Raw genomic sequence first — 19,492 nt, forward strand, 5'->3', positions numbered from 1 at the left:
TTCTCTGCCGCAACGGTTATTTGCTAGGGCTGAGCTGGTGGGCACAGGTAACCATTGCAGGGTACAATCCTGTCAGGTAGTAAGCAACCACCAAAGCTGGTAGGTACGGTGCCGTCAGGCGAGAGGCGAGAGGCGTGGGTACAGTCTTTTGGTATGGCTATCAGACATAATACTTCTCATGAGGCCCCGAACGAGCTCCTTGGTGATGAGCTCTGAGCTGTCTGGTGGCAAGCTCCTTGGTGATGAGCTCCAAGCTTCTTGGTGGCGAGCTCCTTGGTGATGAGCTCCGAGCTGCCTGGTGGCGAGCTCCTTGGAGAGCTGCCTAGATCCTTGGTGGCGAGCTCCTTGGCGAGCTGCCCAGCTCCTTGGTGGCGAGCTCCTTGGTGAGTTGCGAGCTCTTTGGTGGCGAGCTCCTTGGAGAGTTGCCTAGCTCCTTGGTTGCGAGCTCCTTGGAGAGCTTCCGAGCTCCTTGGTGGCGAGCTCCTTGGAGAGCTACCGAGCTGCCCCTAAGTGGCGAGATACCTATGTCAAGCTGCCTATAAGTGCCGAGCTGCCCATAGCTAGCTCGAGCTGTCTAGTTGTCAAGAGGCTGCACTTAGTTGGCATGAGGTGCCAGGTGTCATAATTTCACTAGAGGGCCAAATCCGCCCTCATCATATATATATATATATATATATATAATAAACATTAATGATTTTTATCACTAATTTTTATACTATTTATAAACTACAATTTTTTATGACATTCATACAGTCCATGGGTCCATATAAATTGACTCTTATATGTCAAACCCGTAAAATTATACGGGTCATTAAATTCAACTTGAACCGTTTATTACTTTAATTTAACCATTCTTATTATTATTATTATTAATTTATTTTAGTATTTAATTTAAAATTTTTGTTATATAGTAATAATAATAACTAAATTTGTAATTTAACCAACTGAGTATAATTATTATATAATAGATTTGTTAATTCATATTTTGCATTTAAGAATAAACATTAATGATTTGTCTTAACAATTTTAATGATTGTTAATAAATATTGATTCTTATTTAAGGTTTAATTACTGTATTCAGTAATCCTTTAATATATATTAGATATGGTCCATAACGTCTTTTTTTAAATGAAAATATTATTTTTAAGGAATATTTGGTTTAAGTCAAAATCGAAATAGTCCATTTCCATAGTATATTTGATTCAAATAGGAATGAGAATGGAAATTGGAATCAGTATGAATAGGATTTCATTCCCAAGGGAATGGCAAGGAATGGCCTCAAATGGGGGAATGTGATTCCAGCAGGAATGGGTATGGGATTCCAATTCCACCTAACCTAACCAAACAGGGCCTAAACCATTTGATCCGTGGTTCATGTTATCAAGTCAACACATTTTGGGCTTTTTTTTTTTTTTTTGCATTTCTTACAAGTCATCTATCACCATTCAACTTTTGGTTCTAACCATTTACTTTTCATAATATCTAATACATTAAATATATATTATATATTAAAAAGTATATAATTGTACATTCTATAGGTGATGTGTATAAAATATATTGTATTTTCTACAATTAGACCTATTCATGGGCCAGGTAGCCTGACGGGCTAGCCCGACCCCCAGACGGGCTTGCCCATGGATTTTAGCCTACGGGCTTGACCTCAGGCCTAAAAGCACAAGCCCAGCTATTTTACAAGCTGGGCTCGGGATTTGTCACAAAAACCTAGCTCGAGCCCGGCTCAACCCGGCATTTGTAACTTCTTCTAAACCCTAACCAAATAACCCTTTCCTATTCCCTCTTGTCATCTTCTATCTTCTCTTCTCACTCTCACTCTTAAGAACTAGCATGAACCCAGACAGGTAGCCACCGTTCTCATTCTCAGAGGCAACAAGCGAGCTCAAGCACCAGTCATCTCTCTCTCTCTCTCTCTCTCTCTCTCTCTCTCTCCACCATTCCTCTCTCTCTCTCTCTCTTTCTCATCTCTCTCGCAGTTCTCATTCTCACTCACTGTTGCATATTCTCAGGAACCAGCAAACTCAAGCACCGGCGCCAGCCGCACCACCAGTGAACTCAGTCGCCCTTCTCTCCGACGGTGAGTCCTGCATTTCTCAACTTTGTACAAATCATGCATTTCGGCCTTTGTTACTTTGTAGTCTGTACAAGTCATACATTTCTTAACTCTGTACAAGCCTTGTCGGGCTTCGGGCTTTTTATGAGGGCCGGGCTCGGGCCCAAGTTGTAGGCCCGTTAGTCAAGCTGGGCTTGGGCTTGGGCTTGGGCCTAAAAAAATAATGTTAACAAAGAGCAAAAGCTCGGCCCATGAACAGGTCTATCTACAATATAAGAATATGACCAACAAGATGAATCACTTAGCCATGCCGGCCTTCTTTTTGAATGTTTGTGTTCAAAAAATAAAATATCTTAATTTGAATCAACACAATGTGTTGTAGATGTGAATTCAAATGAAAATGTGTTTTAGAATGCTGATTGTGTCTATGAACAAGATGAAACACCAACACAATCGTTGTGTTTGAAAACAATGCAAATGGAGTGTAAATCCCGGTTCAGGATAAATTTGCACTATGGCTCAGTTTTGTTTGTATTTAGCAACATTACATTTATGTATTGACAAATGACAAACCAATGCAGAGTTACATTGATAATAAGATGTAAAAGTACATCAGCACATCAATAAAAAAGAAGTAAATTTACATTAAATAGGCTTTTGATAAAAAAAAAAAAAAACATATGCTTTATTGGAATTCATGTTTGCATCCATTACAACTAAAAGTCTGTTTGATAAGAAGGTAAATTTGTAAGTACAAAACTAACCAAATTTTGTAATTTATGTGAACCGTTATTACCCTCTACATATTTACATTCACACTTATTTGCGTTGTTTCCAAACGCAAACGCAGCCAATGTGTTTATATAAAACGTCTTTTATAAAACCCCCTTATATTATGGGATCAGTCATAATTACCCCCTGTTTATTTGCAACAAAAAACCCCTTAGCCATTACCTCTTGTTCCTCGCCACTTTCTCTTAAATGCTACTTGACCCCAAAATACATCAACTTTTTTCAAACAAAATTGGCTAAAATAACAAAAATCATTTTACTGATATAGATAAACAAGTTTTTTTTTTTTTTTTTTGTTTAAGATCTTGTTTTATTTCACTGGCACAAATGCCTCTCTTCATCTTAAAATATAAAAATTATTCACTCTTTCATCTAATAAAACAAGAAAAGACCAAACGAATTGAAACCTCAAATTTATATCTATCAGAAAGAAACTTATCCAACCAGAATCTGCAGGGACCTATTACAGCAATAACCCTAACAGAAGGAGTATTTGTTACAAAGTAAAAGTTGAGGGGGCCTTTGTGGCAAATGAAAGTTTAGGCATAATTGTCACTGACCCCATCCGAATTAGCTGTTGATTGCTAGAGCCATTTCAACGGTTACCGGAGCTGTTGATTGCCACTGTTTATTAACGCAAGACGCGATTGCAAGCGACCGCACGTCCAAGTGCTTCATCACCTCGAAAAGCAGATGCTCATCGAGAAGCACAAATCCAATTTCTTGACTACTCTCCTCCTTTTCTTCTTCCTCCTTTACTGGTCATCAACCATCGAATCTTCATCGGTGACAAGTGCTCTCTTCATCGAGACCGCATTCTGTGCACCCTCGAATGAGAGGCGAACACTCATCTCATCCGTCTTAATTATGAATTAATGAAAACTTTCTCTGTTACGAGTCGTTTGGTTGGTTGAACTGGCCATTTTTTACTCTCCTCCACCAAACCCAAGCATCCATCAGTGACTCACTGCAAATTGGCATCGTGAACGCATAAGCCATTGGTAGTAGGAAAAAATCCGCTGTCCCCCCACTCTCCCTCCTCTCCATTATCCTGTTTGATACTTGTCCATTCTTTTGAAAGAATCCGTCAGGTTTTTGCAGGGAGCTGTTCCAATTCAACATATTCTCTGTATTTATCAGAAATAACGCAGAAGGAGAAATTGGAGGAGAGAGAGAGAGAGAGAGAGAGAGAGAGAGAGAGAGTTCAGGAAGAGCCTAAGCAATCAGATCGAGGAAACATTGCCTGAGTGGAGAGAGAAGTTTTTTCGGTACAACGAATTGAAGAAGCGTTTGAAGATAATTGATCTGAAATTATTTCACCCCTCCAAATCAATAATGCTAATGTCATCTTCAGATCGATCAATAACAGATTAACAAGGTTTTTTATATTTTGAGGGAGGGAGCTGAATTGTAGTGGAATATTACAAAATCGCATCGTGGCAATTACAACAACAATTGTGTTGTGCCTTCCTATTCCACCATTGCATCTTTCTTCTCCGCCAATGCCCCTGCCATGATCTTCTCGTACCCACCACCGCCACCTTTGCCAGCCGCCACATACGCCACCAGTGCTACCTGAACTAGCCCCAGGCTTGGATTATACATTGCCGATTCCACATACGACCCTTTGTAGACCTCCCGTTTAGTGTCCATTAGAGCCACCCCAGATGGGCATCCACTGTACGACGCATGGGATTTGTTCGCCGCTTCAAGTGTTGCATACTTCAGTTTCTTGTTATAATTCCATACAACTCTGCCATTGCTATAACATCGATTTGCCTCGTTGTTAATCTTAATGATATCGTTATTATGGTCGTCATTGCTGAAGGTCATTGTGATGGGGCTCTAGAAGTAATGGCACTTCCTTGTCCGTTAGATCGTTGGGACCGAATCTCTGGGTCAATGTCTCCTATCGGATAGGATAATGGAGGGGAGGGAGAGCGGGGAGATTGTAGATCTTTTTTTCGCTGCCAGTGGCTCATGCATTCACGACGCCGGTGTGCAGTGAATCGCCAATGGATGCTTGGATTCGGTGGAGGATGGTCAAAATGGGAAGGAGATGAAAAAATGGCCGGTTCAACCAGCCGAATGATTGGTAACAGAAAAAATTTCAATTAATTCATAATTAAGATAAATGAAATGACGTGTTCGCCTCTCATTCGAGGGTTGTATTCGTCTATTGCACCCATGGGTGCATATAACACATACTCCTCTTCATCTCGAAATACAACCAAAAGTCTGGGCTAGGACTCTTCTCCGTCGCTTCTCTCAGCTCGCTGATTCCATAGCTCTGCTCTGAAATTGGCTTGATTTGGTGATGATGGTCTATCGATAATAATGGAAATATAGGTCTCTAGCCCCAAAAACCCCAACATCAATGCTGAGTAATTTATCTTATTTGGTTGAGTTATTAAAATATTTAGGATTCGGAATTGATGAAATAACGAGGGGTGCCATTGGTGGACGGACATTTGTGTCTTTTCATATATTATTTAATTGAAAATCTATGATGCAAAAAGGATATAATATTGATAGAATTTTGACCAATCAAAACTCGAATTTTGATAAATAACACCATATTTACCGCCGCGTTTGTGATTTCATTTCATTGGTCAGTTGGTTTTTTCATACCGATTAACGATAGGTACAATGTTGTCGCGTTTCGAGATTTCGGGTATGGGATTATCGCATTTGTTTGAGTACTACATTGTCACTCGAGCCAATCACTCTGATCGGAAAATTTTTATTTTTTTTAAGTGGTTAGCACGAGAGACGAACGTGTCTGTTCTTCCCCATTTGGACTTGATCATTCAACATCTCTGGACATCTTTTTAGATTCTTCTGTAATTCAAAACCCAGAATGGGTTTATTGGAATCAATAAGTTCAATTGATTGGGAGCACGAATCATATCCACAATATAATGATTTCAGAGTTCTTCCATTTTTTGCTTTGTTTTTTCCAGCAGTTCGGTTCTTTCTCGACAGAAACGTCTTCGAGGTAGTTCGCTCAAAAGGAATTATCTGATTGTTCTGGGTTTTTCGTTTTATTCTCTGGGCTTCTACTTGTTTTTAATTAAGTTGACTATTGATGAAGTAGATCTCCCTTGCTCAAATGATTCATGCACATCTATGAGATATATCCTGTTTTGCTTAAGATATCCTGTTTTTAGGCATATGTATCTCTGACTGATGCGCTTGCACTTACTTTGGGTTGTTTTATTTTATTTCTATTATTCCTGTATTGTGTAGATGTCGTTAACTGGATGAATTACCTATCTAGTATAAAAAGAGGCAAGTTTAATTTTGTCAGCCTAGATCAGTTGTCGGAAATTGATGTTTTTGCTCTGTTTTTTTTTTTTTTTCTCCCTATGATTGTTTAAATATGTTACTTGGTTCTTCCATTTGAGTGAATTGGTTTTTCTTTTCTCTTATTTTTCCTTCTTTTGGTTTGGATTTAAGAAGAAATGGTTTGAACGAGGAAATTTACAGTTTTAGTTGTAAAAGAATATTTGATTTGTGGACATCTTCCTTGGAGAATTGGTGATGATTTGAGATGTACTATTACTCTTTAAGTGTCTGATATTCCCATGAGAATTTTGTGTTTAAGTAACAAAAGATGGTTGTACTCATTTTGTGTGTGGAAGCCGAGGAGTATCAGGAAGCTACCGTGTAAGGGTAGGGAAGGGCATAATGAAGATATTGATGATTTCAAGAAGATCACTTTCTTTGATATTAGGAAAGGAGAACTTTGGGCGGATGCTTGGTATGGGTTGAACGCTTTTATGCTGTCCTTAACTAATATCTATAGTCTGACCAGGGATTAATAATTTGGTGGTGGATTTTCTAGTGGGAACAATGGCGAGGTTGGAGAAAGTTTTCCTCCCTGATTGCAGGGTTGTTGATAGGCGGATATGGAAGGCCAACCTTATTGTACTTTGAATCGGTCAAGTTTAGCTTTTTAGTTTATTGATCACTTAATGCCAATAAGAATGTTCATCTCTAGCAAATGCATCTTGTCCAGCAAGAGCAAGGGAGCAATTGTCCACCTTTTGAACCATTATCTTCATAACAGGTTGTGGAAAAAAAAGCTTGAGAAAAGTTCAAACATGTAAATGGGGCTTTTCATTTAGATTGTGTTTGGTTTGAAGGAAAAAGTAGGGAAAGGCAGGGAAACCTATACAAGGTTTGTAAAGGTTTCCCTACATTTCCCTTCCTTTCCCTATCTTTTTCTTCAAACCAAACATAGCCTTAGTGCACACAGGATGCAAAAGAAAAATTATAAATGGAGGATTTATTTTTTTATCTTTATCATTTTTTCTCATGTTATTGCCCATTATTGTTAGAATTATAGGCAGAAAAAAAAATAGAGTTGTAATTTCACCATTTATTATTATTATTATTATTTTTTCTCTTGTACTTAAATCGATTTCAGGTTGTTTTATGGTATCGGAGCTACTATTAACAACCTGAATTGATTTTTTGGGATTAAAGAAGTCTGCACATAGAAAATCCTTTTCCTTTGGTGTAAAGAAACAAGAATTGAAGTGTTGTGACTAATCAGATTAAGCATTAGAGGCTGTTATGCCTCAGTTTGTGTAGTTCGAGTAGTGGATAAAGTCCCTCTATTTGGCAGTTCAAGGAGGGATAGGCTGTGATCAATTGAGGAATGCTTTGTTTAGTACTTCAGTTTGATGATTGGTTAAAGTTCTCTGTTATGATAGTAAGTGTTTCTGAGTAGTTTCCTACTGATCTTATGAGGAGTATGCCTTTTTATGCTGCAGTAATGATTTTATAGTAACTTGTGTGTGGTGATAGTCTTGATTTTTTGCCGACAAGGTGTTTGTTCAGTGGTCTTACTATGGGCAAAAAGCTGCAATCCTTTGATGGCTGATTAGTTCTTGAGATCAACAATCAGATTTGTTGAGTTTTCTTGAATGATTTATATGATAAACCCAAATTTTATGGCTGTTGCTAGAGGAGGTGGTGCTGATGGAGGTGTACGTAGAAGGCATGCCATGAGAGGTGATGGTTGTGGTGGTGGGAGAGATGGAGGAAGTGCGTTGGATTTCTAGTAATGTAAAATCAATTGGTGGTGGACTTGCTTTAGGAGGTGGAAAGGAGAAGGTACTAATAACTATCACACATAGGGGTGTTCATTCAGTCGGTTTGGTTCAAAAATATAACCTAACCGACATTTTGGTTAGGTCATTTTCTTGAATTTAACTGAACCAAATTAGATTTAAAAACTGAACCGAACCGAACCAAATTCAAATTGGTTTGGTTTTAAATCAATTAATTTGGTTAGTTAAAATATAAATGTATGTTATATTTATATTAATAATTATTGTCAAAATATATCAACATTTATAATTAAAATACATATCATATACTATTATTAATATAAATAGTAATATTAATATTTATCATTAAAATATAAATATATGTATTTATTTTGGTTAATTCGGTTTTCGATTTGATAACCGAATTTAAACACCCCTAATTACATGTGAGTATGAGAAGTTGTCTTTCTTCTTCTTCTTCCAATGCTACTGCCACCCTTACTAAAATTAGGTATAGATAGTCTAGTTTCTTGTTCTCAATCTACTTTGGAGATTTAGACTATATGGCTGGATCTCTAGATTTCTTTATATCCTTCTCTCCTCCTCGTACATCACAAAATGTCACCTTGGCTGATGGTACTATCCCTCTATCATTGGTACTAGTAATGTGTTTCTTGATTCTAGCATCGCTTAATCTTTTGTATTATATGTACCCTAATTCCCCTTTATCCTTTTATTTGTGAGTAAATTGGCTAAGTCTCTTAATTGCTCAATCACCTTTCATCTTTCTTATAGTATTTTTTAGGATCTCAAGATGGGGAAGTTGGAGGGTTGTTCTATCTAGACGGTGATGGTGGTTCACAGAAAGCTATTCATTCTCCTCTCACACCTCACCAGTGGCATTGTCGTTTAGGTCATCCTTATCTCCAATCTTAAAGAAGTTAGTTTCTACCTTAAAGTCAGTTTCAGGTTTAGAATGTGAGTCATGTCAATTTAGCAAACATCACAGTGTCTTTTGTTCCAAGAGAAAATAAGCATGCCTTAAGTCCTTTTTCACTTATTCATTATGATGTTTGCGGTCCTAGTCATGTCTTATCTTCAAGTACTTTGTAACCTTTATTGATGATTTCTTAAGGACGACATGACTTTATTTAATGAAAGATTTTTTAGAATTGTACTCTATTTTTGTTTCATTTTATGCTGAAATATGAAATCAATTTGGTGTTATTCTTAAGGATTTTTTGTTTCGATAGTGCCAAAGAATATTTTCATAGTAGTTTCCAATCTTATTTTGATTCTCATGGCATTATTCATTAGTCCTAGAGATAGTTCTTTTCTTTTTCTGTTTCAGCCTCCAAAAAGACACCCAGCAACCTCCAAACACAAGATATTTCTGATTCTAACAGCTGATGTCTCAAGAAGAAGACAAAAGAAATACAGTCCTTGAGAGACCTTCTGTCAAACACTCAGTGTGCAATACTTAACAGCCCACTGTTTACTGTTTCAGCCTTCAAGAAGGGGCTGGAATGTAGATGAGACTAGTACCTCTTAGTTTTAACAGTCTCAGCAACTTCCCAACCCAATAATCAGCCGAATAGGACCTCCAAAAACAACCCAGAAATTTCTGGGTAGGAGTAGTCCAGCAACAGTGGCCGAATGAAGTAGTCTCAGCAGCAGTGATTCCAGGGGTATTTCGGCTACTTGACAGTCTAGAAAAGAGATAAAAACAACCCAGAAATCTCTGGATTAAGTTAGACCAGAGGATAGCTGAATAGTAGCACTGTTTCCAAGGAAACTTCGGCCCTTTTAACAGTCCAGAACAATGAAAAATTAACCCAGAAACAACTGAGCAAAGACTTGCAATAAGAGAGTCTCTGGTTTGTACAATAAACCAGGCTGAACACTTGTCCTCTAGGATCACTTCGAAAAACCTTTTCTCTGATTTTAAATCAGGCAAAGCACCTTGTTCTCTGATTCTTCCTGATCACCGAACCCTTCTCCAAGTGTGTAGAAGCTTGGGAACCCTCCAATGACCTCCAAGAATCAGGCGGATGACTGTAAACTCTCAGCCCTAGAACCTCCTCATGTAGTTGGTTGGACTAAAACCACATGAGGGACATGCCAAGCAGTGGCCTGCTCTGATACCAAGTTGAAAACAGTCCTAGAAGTAGGGACTGTGTTTGAAACAAAGGAAACTAGCAAGAGAAGATTAGAGAAGAAGAGAGAGCTGCAGCAAGAAGAGTTAGAGGATGAGAGTTTCGAACATAACCTCCCTCTAACTCTCTAATACACTTTTATTAAGTTAATCTTTTAGTAATTACAAGAGAGGTCCTTAGTTGGACAAGAAATTACAAAAGAGGAACATAAAAGAGTATGGGCCCAGAATAAGGCCCATTACAGAGAAGAACATAAAGGTAACATACAGTAACAGCCTATGGGTCATTCGGCCCATCTTCTCTACAGTCTTCTTGTTTATATGCACCTCAACAAAATGATGTGGCTAAATGGAAGAATTGCAATGTGATTGAAACAACTCATGCTTTACTGATACAAATGTTGGCCGTTAACGTTTATTGGAATAATGTAGTTTTCACTTCTTATTGTTTGATAAATCGCATGCCCACTTCTATTCTTGATGGGAAATCCCCTTTGTGTCTTATTTCCTATTGAGTCACCTTTCTCTTTACCTCATGTTTTTGGTTGTGTCTATTTTGTGCACAAGTTGGGTCTAGGTCTTAATAAACTTAATTTTGGGCTATTAGGTGCATGTTTCTTAGTTATTCACATATCTAGAAAGGAATGTATTATTCACATGGGCTATTAGTTGTTCTTGATGTTACCTTCTTTGAGGGTTTGCTCTTCTACTTTGGAAGTAAACCATCACCCTTAGTTCCTCTCCCGTTTGCTACTAGTGTCATGGTCATTCCTCTCCCTACACTTCAGGAGCCTATATGTTCATCGATTCGCAAAGTGTACAGAAGACGTGAACAAGAGCCATCCCTTCACCATCTAAACAGGAGCCAATTGTTTCAGCTTAGTGCTAGCTCTTGCTTATGATATACTAATAGTGCATTTGCTATTAATAGATCCTTCACCATCTGACCTAGATCTCCACATTGCTCTTTATAAAGGTAAATGTGCTCGCACTGATCATCCTATTTCTTGTTATGTTTCCTTTGCTCACTTGTCTCCTACCTATCAAAAGTTTGTGCCTTGTCTTTCTTTTGTTTTCATTCCTCATTCTGTCCAAGAAGCTCTTACATCCCTTAACTAGGAGGTGATGGACGAAGAATATTATGCTCTTCAATCCAATCACACTTGGGACCTCACCTCCGTACCTCCTAGAAAGCAAGTTGTTGGATGCAAATGGGTGTACATAATGAAGCATTGTTAGGATGGTAGCGTTGAGAGGTTTAAAGTTTGATTGGTTACCTAGGGTTACACACACAAACATATGGTGTTGATTATTCAGATACCTTTTCTCCAGTGGCTAAAATGGGTTCTATGTGCGTACTTATCCCCTTGGCTACACACTTTGATTGACTCTTGTTTCAACTTAGTATTAAAAATGTCTTTCTTCATGGTGACCTCCAAGAAGTATATATGGAGCAACTTCCTAGGTATGTTGCTTAGGGGGAGGTAGGAAAGGTATGTAGACTGAGGAAAGCTATTTATGAGTTGAAGCAATCACCACAAGCCTGACTTAGTTGATTTAGCAGTGTGGTGCAGAATTTTGGTCTATGTTAGTGTAGTTTTGACCGCTCAATTTTCACTAGAAATATGTCATCTGGGAAGATCATTTTGGTTGTTTATATTGATGACATAGTTATTGCAAAGAGTGGCATATAGGGAATCAATGAGTTAAAACAATTACTTCAACAACACTTTCAAACCAAAGATTTAGGCTCTTTAAAGTAGACATGTTCATGGGCTAGGTAACCCGATGGACGAGCCGGCCGACCGCTCTTAGTTGGGCTTGGACATGAATTTAAGTTTGCATGCCTGGTTTTGGGCCCAAAACACTAGGCTCCACATTTTTTATGGAACGGGCTCAGGCTTTCTCAAAAAAGCTCGGCCTGAGCCTGAGCTTGAGCTTGACTTGATACCATTTTATATAATAAAAAATATATTTTGTATAACGAAACATATATTTTATATAATATTTTTTGCTTTGTTCATCTTCTCTTTTCTCAAGTCATAGTGAGATCTTTCAATATTTTTGGGTTTTGAGGTCATTTAATATAAATAAATCAGTTTTCTTGTTGAGGTAAAAAAGATCTTTTTTCTCAATTTTCTGGCTAGGCTTCGGGCTTATCGTCAAGCTTCAGGCTTTATATGAGGGCTTGGTCTCAAGATCTAGGCCAATGGTTGGGTCAGGTTCGGGCTTAAGCCTGAATGTGTTTTACTGATATAGAGGCAAAACCTAGCCCGAACATGGCTAGTGAACAGGTCTACTTTAAAGTAATTATTGGGGGATTGAAGTAGCAAGGTCGAAGTGGGGGATCTCTCTGTCATAACTTGTTAGATGAAACAGAGTTGTTAGGAGCAAAGCCAGTTGAGACTCCCATGGATCCTAATATGAAGACAGATACTAGTCAAGGGAGCCATTAAGTGATCTTGGAAGATACAAGAAACTGGTGGGAAATTTATATCACCATTACCAGACCTAACATTTCTTTTAGTGTACGAGTGTTGAGTCAGTTCATGCAGAATCCCAGGATTATTCATTGGGATGGTGTTATTAGAGTATTAAGGTATCTAAAAGATTCCCCAGGCCATGGGTTGCTATATAATAAAGGGGAGAGTTGGTGAGTTGGTGTTGGAAGGATATTCAAGGTGCAGATCGGGCAGGATCCTCGGTGGATAAGAGGTCCACCATAGGTTATTGCACTTTAGTGGGACCAATCTAGTTCATCATTGACTCCATGGTCATAGGCATTACAATATTAGTTATATTAGCATCATACATGTAAAAGTTTTGGTTCTGGTTGGGTTTTCTGAGGCCTCAACTCTAACCCATTTTTTTGTTGGGGTCAGATCTGTTTTCTGTTCGCCTGACCCCACTGTCAATCCTCTGCTGTGCACTAACATGGATGATATTTTTTTTAAGAAGCATTTTCTTTTAACCCTCATTATATCACACAGGTGAACACTCAGAGATGCAACAAATACATGGTTCCAGTGGTATGAATTACATTTTCTCAGCTGTAGGGTGACTATTCTTTTCTTTTCTTTCTTTTTGTTACCTATGGGATCTGCAATTGGAACGATGTTGACAAATACATAGTTTACTTCCTTAAAGGTGGAATTTCAGTTCTTTTTTCCTTTTCCCTCCATTTTTTAGAAATGGTAGCAGGATTATTTTGTATATCAAAAGCAGGGAGGCAAACAAGGGAATGTGCACAAATGCACAAGATATGGACAAACTACTCACAGGAGCATCATTTCCACTAATTATGTGACTGCTCTTGACTTTAATAAAAATTAATGGCTTGGCACATGGTTATCATTTCATATAAGTGACCATGGAAACTCCTCTTTATGGACTTCCATTTGCCCAATTGGCTTGTTCATTTACAGAGGAATTTTTATTGTTAAAATGGCCTTTTGAGGTCTTCTCTCCTTTGTTCTTCTTGTTCTAGGTAATGATGATTTTGTACTTTGCTCTTCTTATAATTTATATAAAACATTTTAAGATTCTCCTTGGGATAAGACTAGGCCCTATTTTTAGATTGGAAGTCATGTTGTTAGTAATTTTTTTTCCTAACATATAGATGTTTTGTTTTCCTCAAATCCTGAATTATCTATAACAAAACCACTTTGCTGGATGAAAAAAATAATAATTGCTTTTTTTTTTCCTGGGAGAGGCCAGTAATCTAGTACATAACATTGGAAGAAGCATATCCTAGTAGCATTTCCACCATATCAGTTTTCATATTCCTTATTGGATTGAGTAGTGATTGCTATACTCAACTGGTTTTGGTTGTAGTAATCTGTTATATCTATCTTGTTTATTGATAACTTATTTATGAAGTTCACTCATCCCTTCTAATCGTGAAATTAAATTCTGCATCAAAGTAAGGTTACTTTCTATACAATTGATGTAGTGTCTTTTCCCCTTACCGTTCTGTTTACTATTTCCTTATGTTTGTCTCTTTGGGATTTCTTGCTTAGTTTGGACTGGATGTGCATGCTTCTTGTAGAAATTGGCAAGACGACTCATCCTTGGAAAGGGGAATCAGATAGTGGATGCTCAGGTAGAAGAGAGGAGGAAGAAGCTCAAGAAATTTAAGGAGTCAGCATGGAAATGTGTGTATTTTCTTTCAGCAGAGATTTTTGCTCTGGCTGTTACGTATAATGAGCCCTGGTTCACTAATACCAGATATTTTTGGGTAGGGCCTGGAGATCAAGTTTGGCCTGATCAAAAGATCAAGTAAGACTCAAGCCTGTTTATGAGTTTTTCCCTCTTTTATATAAATCTATCCATGCTCAAACAGGAAAAAGAATAAAATACCGTTCCTAAGTCTCCCTCCAATAGTGTGGCAGCAACTGTCCTTTTTTCTCATCTTATTGTTAAGAGGATTTTTTTTTTTTTTTTGTCTCTGTTCAAATTGGAGAAGCCGTTCATTGTGGCACCCATACTTCATTCTTTAGTATCCTGATTCTTTTGCCTTCTTGGTTTTTCAAGGATAGGCTTCATGTCTAGCTTTAAATTCATGCAGTTTCTTTCTGCTAGCCTAATTGTTTTTAACATAATTTGTGAAGAGGAGCATGTCCTGTTCATGGTGTTGGCTGACTGACCACTTTTCTGGTGCTTAGATTGAAATTGAAGGGCTTGTACATGTATGCTGCTGGTTTTTACACATACTCGATATTTGCTCTGATTTTCTGGGAAACAAGACGTTCAGACTTTGGGGTGTCAATGGCTCATCATGTTACATCTGTTATTCTCATTGTGTTATCTTATATACTCAGGTACTTTTCCATGCCTGAGGTTCTACAGTGCATCCATGATGTCAAAGTTCAATTTCAGCTTACTTACCGAAAAAATATGTAGTGGGAATGGTTTTATCCTAAGTCCTTACTGTCTGTTTAACTGCATGCATAAAAAACTACATATGAAAAGATTCCAACTCTTGTTGGATATTAAAAATTTTGATTTTATATTTACAGTACAGAAAGCCATGGCTATGTAAGATGTTTTCTCGCTCCAAGGATCAAAATTTCACAACGTATTGGCCCATACTGACCAATACATTGCTTTTATAGTTTTTTCTAAAAAACGCGTTGTTTTAAATGTTAATTTATATTATTTCCACCCCTCCCAAAATTTGAAAATAAAGCTAAAAAATAAAATAAAATGCATTAGGTTTAAAGTATCAATACTCCTCTTCCGCTGTATCAGAATGTACCTTGTATTGCTCTACTTCTATATTGTAACATTTTGCACCTTGTTGCAGTTTTGCTCGTGTTGGTTCAGTTGTTTTAGCTCTTCATGATGCAAGTGATGTGTTTTTGGAAGTTGGAAAGATGTCCAAATATAGTGGCTGGGAAAGGATTGCTAGCATTTCTTTCATTATTTTTGTCTTGCAATGGATCATACTTCGCCTCATATACTATCCATTCTGGATACTTCGGAGTACAAGGTTGGTGTAGTTTACTGCATGTGTAATTATTGTATTAATTGTCATACTTTCTTCCATATAGTGGTAGAAAAGGTGAGCCAACAAGAAATGCAAAAATTAGACATAAAAGGAATGTTGACATAATTAGAAGTGAATGGACTAGGGAATTGAAACAGCCATAAAAAGAATTATTATAGCAAGGGGAAGTAATGTAATTGGATCTTGTTTTAAACTTTTAGTCTAGTTAGGGACTGTTTGATTATAGCTGAAGTGAATGATGTGAACTGAATGGCTTATTGCGTTGATACTATATCCTTGAATATTTTATCCACTAAAAGCGTAAGTCAACAGTTCAGTCACTTCATCCATTAAATGGCCCCTTATCTGGATAATTGGCTTCTCTTTGGTAATTTCTGAATGATGACAGCAACCCATTGGCATGATTAAAATCTCCTTTGTAGTACCAGCTAACTGCTAACATCACAGTCTATGCTTATATTGAGCCAACCAATAGAATTTGCTAAGTTACAATGATTAGTTTTCAATCAAGCTTGTACATTTGCCTCATTTGATTTCCGAAAACCATTTGGGATGAAAAAAAAAAAAAGAATGTCTTTAGAGTATCATTATGGTGGTATTTGGTACTGTGGTAGTTTCCTTGGGAACCATTTGTACTTGACTGGTGCATTGGAAATCGAGAGAGTTGTTGGGTTGTGCACATAACCCAAAACTCATTTGTTTATTATTGCTTATTCCAGCTAGGTGCCATTAGGCTCCACATAGAATATGAAGCTGAAAATGCTGTCATTAATACCTATTTCCTATTACACTCTGTATAAAGAAGTCCATAGACATTTATGTTATCCTCATGATTTTTCAGTTGCTGCTAGCCAAATTCTCACCAGCATTATTTCTCCATCATGATGGTTAATTGTTTGATGCTTCCTAAGAATTCTGTATTTATTTTATTCGTCTTTCTCTTGTTTAAGAAAAGTTTGATTCTTCTATCTTTGGAATAGAAAGAAAAAGATTTTTGATCCCTTATTATAGGTAGTAGTCATTATGCTAATAAAGATCCTTGACAGCTAACTGGGGTCTACAAAGATGATAACTAAAGGGCAGTATCATGGTAGTGCCTATGTGGGACCATTTACTAGAAATACTCAATTCCTCTTTTTTATATTTGAGCTGCTTGATTGTTTGAAACTGTTTACAAATAAGAATAATTTTTTATTTTCTTGTTAATCTTTATAGTGAAGTGGAAGAGGGCATTTAATTATATTAAGAGAATTATTTTCACTTGTGTCAGTTTGTCACCTTGATACTTTTGACTAGGGACTAAGAGATAGGAAACTAGCGATGAAGAACAAAGGCTTTTGCTAATTGTTTTTCTCCATTTTCCTTTTTCTCCTATTCTCTTTCTTGTGGAGTTTGTGGTGCACAAAGCACAATTTAATCCTATGTATTCTGACTATTTCTTTTCACAGCTATGAAGTTTTACTAACATTTGACAAGGAGAAACACAAGAAAGAGGGCCCCATCTACTATTATGTGTTCAATTCTCTCCTATTTTCTTTGCTAGTTCTTCATATTTATTGGTGGATACTGATGTTCCGGATGCTTGTAAAACAAATCCAAGCCAGAGGCCAGATTAGTGAAGATGTTCGATCTGGTATGTAGGACAAGTCTCTGATGGTTTTCAAAGTGTGCACAAGTTTGCTCATATGCAAATTCTAAGATTAGAGTATTTGCAAGTTGAATTACAAAGACTTAATTTTTTATTGTTGACACCAGATACTTATTTCCAAGCTGAGTATCAGTATTATGGGACAAAATATGAGAATGAAATTTAGATAGACTGAATCCGGGGTGGGTTACTTATGATATAGTTGGTGCACCTTGATAAGTGCATTGTACTGGGATAACTGGATACCACACAGCAAATGTTTGATGGTGGAGGATTTATTTTACTAAACTTGCACTGCTTATTGTTAGTATCTAAAACTTTCCACTTTACAGTTGTTAATGTAACTATCTCATTCCTTGATCCCTGAAACACTTCTTTTGATCACATGCAGATTCTGAAAACGATAATGAACATGATGATTGAGACCCAAACAGGATTGATGGATAGTCAAATGTGCCTAAAAGGTACTCAACAAATTTATGATCTCCATCATTAATATTATTACTTTTGTTTTTTGGCTTTCAATTCTGCAACTTCCCACTTCTTACCACAGTAATTATCTTTGCACTTGCTATTGAGGGACTAAAGAAAGAACCTCTTCATTCCTCAGAAAGCTAATCCAAACTTTACAGATCTCCACTTTCTTATTTCAACATGTATGTTTGATATGTTGAAAACAGTTCTCATCAGAAGTCCTTTGAAGGAAGCTCATATCTTTGAGAAGACGTGGAAGCACATTGGTATCGTTAGGAACTAAGTGATTTTTTTTTTTTCTTTTCTTTTGGGGTGGGGGAATTTTTTCATGGTATTCAGTTTTTGTCGGCACAATTTACTACCTAGGTTTTAGTTGCAAGGAAACTTAGAATTTGTAACACTGTGTTGTACTAGGCTTCGACAGAGAGCCCAACTTTGTGGGGGATCTAAATTGGTCTGGGTTTTGATTTGCACGTATCACTCCATTTAATTGTAAATGAGGGCATTACAGTTTAGTGTATTTAAAATGGTCTCAGTGGACGATATTGGCATGGGAAGCTCATAATTTGCTGATTGCATCTACTTTTGATATTGATTGTTTATTTATTTATATTTTTCTTTCCCAATTTGCCTGAAGGAATTCAATTGCATATGCTAGATAATTTGTTTCCCCCCTTTCAACTTACCTATTTTTTTTTTGCATTTGATGATTACTTAATGAATACCGTCAACTTGCATGTTTCTTGCTTTTGTTCATCTCATATATATGAATATGATTATTACAGGAACTGCTTTTTCCTCCCTCTTTTTTGTTAGGCACATAGACGTTTTCTGGAGACCTGTATATTAATTGCAAATGATCAGGAACTGGGATTCTGGGAAGATTTAAATAGTTGGGTTGGGTTGCCTTTCCAATGCCTTTCTAATGATTTGAAATCAATTCAAACAGACTGTTAAAAAGTTAGGCGGTGTTTGACAATTGATGCTGTTGCTCCAGAAAACGGTAGCACGTTTGGAACTATATTTTCATAAAAAAATTGTGCTCTAAGCCACACCTTGGAAAGCGACAAGGCGTGGTCTGGGGAAACGCCAAATTTGACATTTTCTCAATTTGGAGCTCATTTCTGCCAATGAGAACATGATGTGGCAGTGACGTGGACTTCCTATAAACAGATATGGAGCACTGGTACCAAGCAAAAGGTGTTGCTGTTGCCCCAAGAAACCTCCTACCTGGCAGTAACATTTCCAAACAAAAAAAAGACACCGTTTTTTCAGAAAATGGTGCTTCCAACCCACACATTTACGGCACCGAACAGAATCGATGCCAAACATATACTTAGTGATCTTAGTACTATAAAACCTGTTTGGTTAAATGTTGGTTTAGAATAATGTAAAACTATTGGAGCTGGTGCATGAATTTCACAACAGGTGGACGTGGATCTTGAACGGATTGAATTGGATTGGAGCTTTAGACCTGAATAGGAAAAATTAGATCCAAGTTGGATAAAAAATGGGATATGATGGGATAGATTCATATCCACATTCTTGTCTGTTATAGGGTAAAGGCAATGCATGTTTAACAAAATCCACACCAGGAGAAAAGACTTGCCATAAGCCGAGAGGTGCTACACAAGTCACACAAACAAATAAACCTTAGGTCCACACTCCCACCAGACAAAGCATTCCGTGGTAGCCAATCAGCAGTTTGGTTTGCTTCTTGAAACGAAGGAATGAATGAGACACTCGGACACCTGTGGGCAAGAACAAGCACAAGCTACTACATTCC

At 37.3% G+C, this 19,492-nt stretch overlaps 1 protein-coding gene and 1 pseudogene across 2 annotated transcripts; one reads left to right on the forward strand and one right to left on the reverse strand.

Annotated features, from left to right (window-relative positions):
* Positions 1-4,243: 4,243 nt before the first annotated feature.
* On the reverse strand, positions 4,244-5,049 carry LOC148863435 (cytidine deaminase 1 pseudogene; annotated as a pseudogene).
* A 429-nt stretch (positions 5,050-5,478) lies between these two features.
* On the forward strand, positions 5,479-18,329 carry LOC148863436 (ceramide synthase 1 LOH3-like). 2 transcript variants are annotated; one of them, XM_088980770.1, is made up of 8 exons: positions 5,577-5,858; positions 14,124-14,229; positions 14,317-14,353; positions 14,740-14,895; positions 15,381-15,566; positions 17,033-17,217; positions 17,624-17,696; positions 17,913-18,329. In XM_088980770.1, exons 1-7 carry the CDS (start codon positions 5,721-5,723, stop codon positions 17,653-17,655), a joined length of 840 nt encoding a protein of 279 aa, XP_088836896.1. In that variant the 5' UTR covers positions 5,577-5,720; the 3' UTR covers positions 17,656-17,696; positions 17,913-18,329. The 2 variants fall into 2 exon arrangements, with proteins under 2 accessions (XP_088836895.1, XP_088836896.1); XM_088980769.1 differs by having other exon boundaries at positions 5,479-5,858; positions 14,124-14,353.
* Positions 18,330-19,492: the final 1,163 nt, after the last annotated feature.

This window comes from Nelumbo lutea, chromosome 3, assembly GCF_056320005.1.
Source record: "Nelumbo lutea isolate HS-2025 chromosome 3, American lotus-T2T, whole genome shotgun sequence".
NCBI classification, from domain to species: Eukaryota; Viridiplantae; Streptophyta; class Magnoliopsida; order Proteales; family Nelumbonaceae; genus Nelumbo; species Nelumbo lutea.

Bases quoted from the DNA above. Each gene is read 5' to 3' on its own strand.
- LOC148863436 (XM_088980769.1), top strand. From the start codon at position 5,721: ATGGGTTTATTGGAATCAATAAGTTCAATTGATTGGGAGCACGAATCA. The intron at 14,896-15,380 runs GTACTTTTCCAT...ACCTTGTTGCAG, and splicing joins GTGTTATCTTATATACTCAG to TTTTGCTCGTGTTGGTTCAG. The intron at 17,218-17,623 runs GTATGTAGGACA...GATCACATGCAG, and splicing joins TAGTGAAGATGTTCGATCTG to ATTCTGAAAACGATAATGAA.